General features: G+C 48.0%; 1 protein-coding gene across 1 annotated transcript in view; it reads left to right on the top strand.

Annotated features, from left to right (window-relative positions):
- Nucleotides 1–10,051, top strand: part of LOC103583165 (uncharacterized protein KIAA1211-like) — a 12,180-nt gene extending 2,129 nt beyond the window's left edge. The window contains exons 2-4 of the mRNA XM_008564561.1: nt 3,920–4,055; nt 4,539–4,703; nt 9,697–10,051. Of these exons, the coding sequence (XP_008562783.1) occupies nt 3,933–4,055; nt 4,539–4,703; nt 9,697–10,014 (606 nt within the window). The 5' untranslated portion in view covers nt 3,920–3,932 and the 3' untranslated portion in view covers nt 10,015–10,051. The remainder of the gene's footprint in view (nt 1–3,919; nt 4,056–4,538; nt 4,704–9,696) is intronic.
- The last annotated feature ends 140 nt before the right edge of the window (nt 10,052–10,191 follow it).

Here is a 10,191-nt window from a genome sequence, read left to right as displayed (position 1 = left end):
GGGGCAATAGCAGCTCCCCCCCCCCCCCCCTGCCTCTCGACTAGAGCACACAGTTCTGCTTTTGGGGAGACAGGGGGCAGCCCCTCCAGCCACGGACAGAAGCACAGCCAGAGGGGCGAGCTAGGGTGAAGTGATCTGTCCCCTTGTCTGCACTGTCCCTCTCACAGGAGCCCACGGAAAGTGGGGACAGTGTCCTTTTTATCTTCATATTCCCAGCATCTAGCAGCGAGGTGGTCCTCAGTTACTGGTAGCAGTTTGCTGGGGTTGATGCTAGGAAAGGAAGGTTGGGAGTGGACTCTGATGGGGCCCGGGTGGCACGAATGACATGTTTAGGGAGCAGTGCAGAGAAGAGACGAGGAGCTAAAGGCACCCTTCAGCCCCCCGAGGGTCTGCGTGCCTTCCTGCCTCAGCTGCAGCTTCTCCTGCATCACTGTGGGCAAAGGAGAGATGCATTTGCTAAGGCACGTTGGTGCCGGCAAACCACACGGGACCCTGTGGGTTGAAAGAGCTGACGCCCATGGACTGTGTGTGTGTCTGTGTGTGTCTGTGTGGTTATGCTCCCCGAGCCTCCTCGTCTCCAGCAGTCTGCGCTGGCCTTCTTCTGTTTCGTGTCATTGATCTCACGCAGGAGCAGGGTTCTTTGCCTTCTCTTGGCATGATTGAACTTGTTCCTACATTCTCTTCATTGCTTGTAAGCGCTTAGGTGGATCTAGAGGTTTGATTAGGTTTACGTTGAAGGTGGTTCGGGGTGTCGGTGTCACGTCACATCACGAGGTGCATAGTTTCTGGTTGTCCCATTTCTAGTGACACTAAGACCAAGCCCTGGGTTCAGAGCTGTCAGTGTGATCCCTCCATCAACCTTCACCTACCGGTTTTAAAACCCATTGATGATCCATTATTCTGTTGCCAGTGGTGGGGTTTTTCCTAATTTTATCATTTATTTTACATGTGCTGGCTGGACTTCTTCTATGAACTTTCCTTCATCAACTCCGTGGTTGCTCTGAAGTACAATTTGTACAGGCAGGGCAGGGTATTGCTTGGTTGTCCTTTTATTGATCCACCCTCAGGGTAATGACCTGGTACCCTAGCAACTCCCAATAGTGACCAATGAGTTTTGTTTTTTCTTTTATTTACTTTTGCTCAAGCATCGTTGTGAATGCATTGATTTTTATATATTTGATTTGCTTTCATCCATGAAAGCCTTTATTCATTTTAATCTCAAGTTGTCCCTCCTTAGGCTATTGGGAGTCACTTCAGATTAGCTCCTGGGTTCTTTTGACATGACCCCGTTCATCTTTGAAAGCTTCCTTGTTTGTTGCACAGTGAGAAATCCCAGGTTTATTTTGCATAGTTCCTGCTCCAGACCTGGAATCAGCCTTTTCTTCACAGGGCCCTGGCTCCTCCTCTTTAGTGTGAAATCATTTTTAGAGACCACCATCTGGCTGCCAGGGATGATGACTGCTACTTGTCTGTCATTGATTGTAGACATTTCCAGTAGATGTAGCTAAGAAATATGTTTTATTTTTTAAGAGTAAAATAAATCATTAATTCATTAATTCACTGATATTTCCAATTCAAGTTTAATAAGACAACATTTTTACTTCTTTGATTCTTTGTATTCTCTTTTCTCTTATACTGGAAATCTCGACTCCTTATGATATTAACAAAATTACTTTTCTTCATCCTGTAATATACTTACAGTGATTTCATTACCCCCTTTCCCACATGGATTAGGCATGGTAAACATTGTTCTGCACTCTACTTTTTAATCAGTGTTGCTGGTAATAAGACCACTGACTGCAATTTGATATCTTTGAGTTTTTTGTTGTTGAGAAGGTTTGCTATTCTAGATGTAGAGTCAAAATTCACTTGCACATACAGTTAAAGTTACTTGAAATCATTCTTTTCTCTGTGTGTTTATGCCAACAACCTGATATAAAATTAGTTTATGTTTGTTTTCTACTTTTAGAGATGGTTTTATTTTTCTTTATGTTTGATTTTGTCTTTTAGTTATGTAAAACATCTATATAGTTTCAAAGACAAAATTATAAATGCAGGTACCTTTGTACCTTGTCTCCTCATCTGGGTCTTTCCTTCCCCCTAAAGAAACTATTTTTTTTTTCCTTTTTGTCTTTTTTACTGACTGGTAACGGGATCGCAACCCTCGGTGTCACGCCCGTACCAGGGACCGGCAACGGGATCGCAACCCTCGGTGTTGGCATCTCAACCCTCGGTGTTGGGATCGCAACCCTCGGTGTTGCGCCCGCACCGCGCTCAGCCAGTGAGTGGGAACCGGTCTCCACATGGGATCTGAACCCTCGGCGGGAGCGCCGCCGCACTCCCAACCAGTGCACTCTCCAGTGCGGCACCGGGCCGGCCCACTAAAGAAACTATTTTTATTCGTTTGTTATTTATCTTTCTATTTTTATTTTTTAACTGTAAGCAAACACATACATGTGTTCATGTATATATATATTTATACCCCACTTATCTGCACAGAGCTAACATGCCATAAACAGTGCTCTGCACTCTGTGCTGCTTTCTCACTTAGTATGGTCTAGCGGTGCCTGTGTACAGAGTAAGGAGACTGTCCTCACCCATGTGGCCAGCTACAGAGCCCTCCACTATGTGAAATTCCGCGGTTTATTCAGTTAGACACCTACTGAGGGACATTTGAGTTGTTTCCCGGAGTCTTTTGCTTATATAAATATTGCTATCATACATGGCCGTGTGCATGCGGCATTTTGTGGTTTTGCCAGTGTATCTCTGGGGAGGCCTCTTCAAGCTGTCTCCACGCCTAGTTATACCCAGAGTGGAGGTATGTGGACAGTGGCTGTGGTTTTCAGAGGGTGTGGCCGTGAGCTGTCCACCGAAGGAGGGAGATCCAGGCATGTGTGTGATCTCTGTGTTAAGAGCTACCTTTGGAAGAGAGGGGCTGGTTCCTTCACTTGGCTTGATTCCCTCTTAGAAATGTGAGGACACACCCTTCTGGAGGCACAGGTTCCCACTTGCAAGCACTATTGCAGGCTCAAAGGAGGTTTAGTTAAAAGGAAACATCATTAGCCAACACAATTTGATCTGCAGTGTCCCTAAATGCCCCACAGTGGACAGGATGCCCAAGAAATATTGGCGCACACGAGATGCCCAGTGTGTGCAGAGGTGAGCTTTCCTTCCTTCATCATCGGGTCTCAGTCACCTCCTTCCACCTATTGTTCAAGAGCCACGGCTGCTAGGAAAATCTGACAGCTAATTCCCACATCCTCTTAGGATATTTTGTGCATGTCCTGTGGGTTCAGTTCCAAATCAGATCCTTGAGCTTGCAGCTGAGATGGGGATGACAGAAGGGTCCACTGCCTGTGCTACAGGACCTAGGCCCAGGGGTAGGCTTGCACAGGTGGTGCCAGGTAATAAAAAGAGGACGTGGCTTTGCAGATTTGCAGTTCTCGCTTTCAGCCAGCTGTGGATGTATGTTTTGGACCTTCTTGCGCCTGCTGTGCAAACACAGCCTCCAGCCCACCAAGAGGCTGTGTGTTTGGCCACAAGGCACAACCTCAGTCTCCCCGGGCATCCATGTATGACAGGCCTTACAGAACCCAGCTGGTGCCAGCCCTGCCTTTCTGCAGGCTTGCTATCTTGGACCTCACACCTCATCAACCTTCGTTTTTCCATTAATAAAAAGAATTCATACAAACTTCAGATGTCTTAGGAAAATTCCTATCTCTACAGTGCTCCTAGTAGCTGACTGGAATTTGACAGTGTGGGGATAGACTGAAGTCAGGAGCAACTTAAAACTGGGTGCAACAGAGGGCTTGTCATGTGATGTGCTGTTAACCCGCATCCCCCTTTTTCGTTCTGAGTCCCCCAGGGGTCAATGAGTGATGGAGGTGGGCAGAGTCTCACAGTGGCTCTTCTATCCTAGGGAGTCGAGGGGCATGCTGGGCAGCCGGGCCCTATCCCACGACAGTATTTTCATTCCTGAGTCTGGACAGGACCCTACTCGGCCTGTGCGGGTGTTTTCCCAAGAAAATGTGTGTGATCGCATTAAAGCTCTGCAGGTAAATAAATGTTCCCTTGGCGGTGTCACTTGGTATGTATGTCAAATATCAATTAAGGTGCTTTAAAATGATTTCTGCTTGGTTTATTTGATGTATTTTAAAGTAGAATTGCATGCACATCACAACTCTCCCAAGACATGCCAAGTTAGCTACAAGTGGATTTTTTTTTTTTAATCCATGTGTTCAAGGCATGAACCAGGAATGGGCACAGACCAAAAGCCAAGTTGGGATAAATGAAGGGTGCTTTGTCCCTGCTGATATGAGATGGGCAACAGGTGGATCTTGACCCATTCTAAGGCACAGCTTCAGGGACCAAGCGAGAGCTCTGGCAGTGCAAGAGCTGTGCAGACGCCCTTCAGTTCAGTCCCCTGCACCACACGAGGGTGTGGAGGGCACTTCCCAAATGAGTGAATCGGAGCAGGAGGCTTTGTTGGTAAATGTTGTTGATGGAAATAAGAGCAAATGTTTTTTATTCTAATCTAGTTAAAAATACAGTGTAATGTCAAAATGGGGCCACCACCTCCTCCAGGGGGGCTTCCTGCCAAGCGGGGAGACGATGCTGGCATGAGCTCTGAGGACGACGGACTACCCAGGAGCCCCCCAGAGATGTCTCTGCTGCAGGATGTGGGTCCTGGCACAACTATAAAGGCAAGTGCAGGCTCCAGCCATGCCCGCCATGGGGGGTAACGGAGCTCTGGAGTCCCCCCTGTGTATTCCCCTGAGATCTCCACAAAGAGAGGGACGAGGCTGTGTGCAGGGGGGCAGAGCAGGTCACTGGAGCCTCCAGTCAGCCCTTGGGCTGTATTTATTTTTATTCTTTGAGCAGAAATTCAGGTCTGGTTAGGAGATGTGGTTTGGGAGACATTTTTTGTGATGATGATAGATCTGATACAATCAACCTCGTCTTTCCTGTCTGAGCAGATGACCCGACCAGAAGCCCATTTAAAAGAAGGGAAACACCTTTGTGTCTGTTTTCTGTTGTCATGACATTTGGTGGAGGGAGAGGAAGGAGTAAACATGTAACAATCTAGGCACCCACGTCTGAGTCTTATGCCCATGACAGCGCGTTGGTTTAGGGGTAATGTGAGGTGTGTTACTGGCACACAGGGCAGCGGGCAACGTTTGACAAGCAGGAGAGGGGTTTATGACTCAGTAGGGTGGAAGAGCTGATCCCAAATGCCACCCACCCCAAGAGACTCTGAGAGGAGAGCCCGAGGGACTGAGCTCCTTCTCATGCATAAACAACATGCTCATGATGCTGCCCCTTTTTAAAATTTCTATTTTATTGTGGTAAGAACACTGAACACCCATGCAATGTACTCGTACATAAATAATAACACAGATGATCATCTTTCCCATGTAGACAAGGTTTGCCGTGGAGCGGACAGGACTGGAATTATCTGAGTTACGCTGATACTTGAAAAACAAAGGCCAGAGTTTATTTTTTACTGCCACACACCTGCTCTGCATGTCCTGTCTCCTCTGGTCAAGAGGCTATTCACAGTGAGGTTGTGGGGTAAATTGTGAATCCCTGCCTTGCAGATTCAGTGCTGCTCTGAATTACATTCTGTAGCTGCTTCACCTTGGACGTCTAGAAGCGCCCCCATGCCTAACGTCTGTGGGTAGCTGTGGATTCTCAGTGTCAGTGATGAAGAGGCGGAGGAAGGACTAAGGTGTGGCTGAGTTAGTAAGCCCACTCTGGGCAATTGTTCTCTCCAGAATTCTGCTCCAGGGCAAGCCTCTCCCTGCTTGCTCCAAGAGTAGGATCTGGGGACACCAGCTCTGTGGCCTTGAGAACAAGGAGGATGACATGGCCTATTTCCTGGACTCCTCCAAGCCAACCCTATACCCCTTAACACCTTAAAATGCCCCTGCACAGTTTCAGCGTCCCCATCTCAGGAGCAGATGTGACTTGGTATGTCTCAGGCCATGTGGTGGGGCAGTGTCTGTCGTGATCTGCCCTGACGCTACTCATCGCAGACTGACTGCCCATGCCACGGATCTCTGACTCTCACGGCATCCTAGTTCTCTGCTGTTAGCTGGGACAGGCAGTAAAGAGGAAGAACAGGCTGTTTCTAACGCATTCCTTGAAGAGCAAGTCCAGCTCCAGCTGCATGCACGGTGGTGCACGGACGCCCCAGTTAGCTGGGTGGGAGCCGCTCGCACTGGGCCAGGGCTGACCTCGTTTTTCTCAACTTCCTTCCTCTCGTGGTTACTTTTTTTTAAAAAAAAGTTCTGAGATTTTATCAATTGTCAGGTACCATGAGCAATCTACTAGCTTCCTAGGAAACCAGAATTTGGATTTTTAAGACTTAGGAAAAATAGGTGATCTTTATCATCCAAGTTTTGAAGACACAATGCTCACATTTTGTGCCCTGAAAGTTTTTTGTGCGCTGTTGTCCAATTGAGAATGAAATACAACACAGCCTTTAAAATGTGCTTATAGGGCCAGCCCGGTGGCGCACTGGAGAGTGTGCCGCTTGGGAGTGCGGCGGCGCTCCTGCCGAGGGTTCGGATCCCATGTGGAGACCAGTTCCCGCTCACTGGCTGAGCACAGTGCGGGCGCAACACCGAGGGTTGCGATCCCGTTACCGGTCAGTAAAAAAGACAAAAAAAAGGAAAAAAAAAAAATGTGCTTATATATCACATGGGTACTTGATGTAAAGGTGCCTTAAATCCCAAAAGGATGGGATTGTGGGCTGTTTAATTTTTTCCTTCTTTAACACTTTACACAGGCCACATGCCAGACAGAGAAACTTACAAAGATGACTATAGGGAAAAAGTCTGTCGCAAGTATTTGATGATACTGTCAAGGGGCTATTTCCTAACAGAATAAACTTTTCAGCAGATACATGGAATTGTTTTTTTTAAATTTCATTATCACATGAGGTAGCGATGACACTTTACTTGGAGATTATTAAGGTAAAATTACATCTCACTGATCATATTCTGGGTTTCCTGCTTCAGCAGGGAGTGCCAACCAGGGGGATAAACTGGCAGGTCTTTTAAGTCTGTTTTGTTCTGGGCAGTGAGGGAAAGGAAGGTAGTGGAGAGGACACAGGTCTGGTGACAAATGGATGAAGCATGCCATCTCCACAGAGTAAGGCCTGGGGCAGGTTTGTCACCTCTTGGAATCTGTGTCGTCAGAAGGTTTGGGGAGGGTAAAATGAGACCGGGTAGACGGTTGCCTCCCCGCCCAGCAGGACCAGTGGGCTTCTCTTCACTGACCAGAACACACCGGCCACTCCTGCTGCCTCTCTGGTGGCCGTTCCCACATCCGCTGCCCTTGGTCCCCAGTGTTTATCTCTTTGAAGATGAACATTGTAAAGCAGCTGTCACCCAGGGTCACCCCAGAAAAAGCTTCTGAGCCCCAAGCCATTTCCTCAGGGCCCCGTGAGCCACATTCCCTGTCACAAAGGGCCACATGTTAGATCTTTCAGTCCTCTGTTTCCAGAATCATCCAGAAGAACAGATTTCAGGAAAAATTGGGTAACGAGAAGCAAACAATGCCAATGTGAATTCTCCGGATGCTGCCAGCCCACCCATGAAAATGCCAGCTTCCCTGCCCTTCCCCCCACCCCGGAGACCCCACCCCAGCCCCGCCCCACATAGTCACATCACTGATCAAAGATAGGCTCATGAGTCTCCTTGGTTGTGAAGGTGTTCATCTTTGCAGACCCCAAGAACTCTCAGAATGACACTGGAGAATGGGAAGTGAGTTCTAAGGTCAGAGGAATTGAGTTCCCTAAGGGGGAGACCAGCTGTGACAGCTAGTATGGAGTTGCACGTGGACAGGAGACAGGGAAGTTAAGTTCTGTGCCGAGGTCCCCAGCATGGGGCCAGAGTGGGCCAGAGCCTAAGACCTTCTGCCTAGGCAGAGCAAACACAAGGCAACCCAAGCAGAAGAGTGGCAGGGACTTCTTGCCCTTTGCAGACTTCAGGGTATTGTTTTATAGTAGGGTGACTGAAGGCCCATGCTGTCACATTCTCATTTCCAGAGTCACCGTATTTGCAAAGCAACACATCTGTTCTCATGAGTGCCAGGCAGTGAGAAAAAAAAAAATTTTCCTGTAGGCAAGGGTCAAAGTTAAGGATTCCGTATGATTTTGAAATATACACATGCTGTTTGTGACCCTTAAGGAAGATTATCTGGGAAAGGTATCACTTGCCCAGTGTAAGGTGACTTCCTGAGTCATCAGCTATAGTTATGGCGAAGAATCCTGTGGTTTATTTTTAAAGTAATTTTTCTTGCTTTATTCCCATAAGTACCTGAATAGCTAAAAGAAAAGAGCTAATAAAATAGGTTATGTCCACTTCTATCCCTTTCTCCTTTATTTTAGTAATTATCTCCTCCCAATTTACAAAATAAACTTTATGGAATAAACTTTATACTTTCATGAGAAAATACCGTGGAACTTTGAACAGGGAAAATAAGTTCTTCTCTGAGGTTGTTCCTCTGTGGGAACAGTCCCCGTGTCGGAGCCTGTCTCTCTACTAGTGTCAACCTCCTGGCTCCCCATCCAGTTTAGCGAGGCTGCTGGGCACCTGCTCTGTGTGGGGCTCCAAGGTCATGGAAAAGAGATAGCAAGACATGCCCACGGCCCTGGGAGCTCAGCATCAGGCAGATCTGGCATCTTGCTCGCTGCTTCTTTCCTGTCTCATCAGGGCTTGCTAAATCATTGTGTAAGGAATAAAATTAAGTTCTTAAGTTAAAATGTAAACTTGACACTAACACTGAGCACCATGCTCACATAGAAAGGTTTATTTGTTTGTTCAAAGATGGCAGGGTTGTACTAAAAGCCCAGCACCCACCAGATTCTCCCTCTGCACGCACCTCTGGGCTGCAAGTGTGCACGGATGCTCAGAGCTTTCTGCTGATGCACGTCTTTGCAGGAGAACCCACCCACATCTCACTCAGTGGAGGAGCTCGCCAAGTTTGGTGGGCAGGTTTGTTAGGGTGTGGCCCATTTGTCCGTGTGGCTGCCAGAATCCCCTTCCTCCCTGGCCATGCACACTTTTGTTTTTGCTGAATGTCAGTTCCTCCCTGCTGAGGTATAAGCTGGTAACATATCTGTAACTTAACAGATGGTAACTTAAAGCCAGATTTCTGCAAGAGAGAAATCTGCATGAGGATAGAGACCTTCTAGAATGAGCAAATGAAGTTCCTGTGGAGGAATGTGGGGTGGTGGGCTGGGCACCTCCTGTGTGCCCAGCCCCTAAAATCTCACCTCTGGGCTACCCTCTAGGCTTCCAGAGATAGGACTAGCTGAAGCTGCCCTTGGAGAAATGCAGCTGGTCTGTTTCATCGGAGAAAGTAGCTCTTTTCTGAGAGCCTGTGCCAGCTGCTACAGGAGGGTGAGGGCAGAGGGGGCCTGGGATACAGTTTCTCTGCATGGCTTTGGAAAGGAGTGGCAGGTTTCCAGGGGTTGGCCCAGCACTTTAAACTCCCAGCCATCTACCTTCTAAAGGAGTATCCTAGAACACTCCCTGTCAAGGGTCAAATTGAAAGTATCTCTGCACATGTAAAGCCCAGAGACAGCGTGGGAAGACTGAGGAGGATAAAAGGAGAGTTTATGTGTTGGCTGTACCTGTTTCACGTTGGAAATTTAATGCTTGGTGTGTTTGCTCTTGCCTCGTGAAGGTCTCTTTAGTGTCCTCATCCCGGCCAGTGTCTCCAGACCACGTGAGCGACACCACGGTCTCCCCCCGGACCTCTGACAGCAGCCTGGTGCCCGTGGCTGATTTTAGTTACCCTCCGGAATTCTCCTCCTGCCTGGACAACTCTGCAGCCAAGCACAAGCTCCTGGTTAAGCCCCGCAACCAGCGGTCGAGTAAAATGAGGCGGCTGTCTTCGGTAACTGGGCTTCCTCCTCTGTGCAGAGGCAGGGCAGGCAGCCTTGGCACCCCCCTCTCCCTTCCCCCACCTCTGTCCCCCCACAGGGTCTTGTGCCCCCTCTGAGAACCACCACAGTTGATGGGACTCGGCTGCAGGAGCTGGAGTTGCTTGTCATTTTCAACAGAAGTGAATCATTTCTTCCTTGCGTAAACACTCCATCATTCATTCATTCATTCATTCATCCATTCATTCATTCCATACACAGTTATCAAGAACCTTCTGTGCACTGTGTGCCGATTG

This window comes from Galeopterus variegatus, unplaced genomic scaffold (assembly GCF_000696425.1).
Source record: "Galeopterus variegatus unplaced genomic scaffold, G_variegatus-3.0.2 Scaffold20200, whole genome shotgun sequence".
Taxonomy (NCBI): domain Eukaryota; kingdom Metazoa; phylum Chordata; class Mammalia; order Dermoptera; family Cynocephalidae; genus Galeopterus; species Galeopterus variegatus.
The sequence above is the reverse complement of the archived record's forward strand: the minus strand, read 5'-3'. Positions and strand labels throughout refer to the sequence as shown.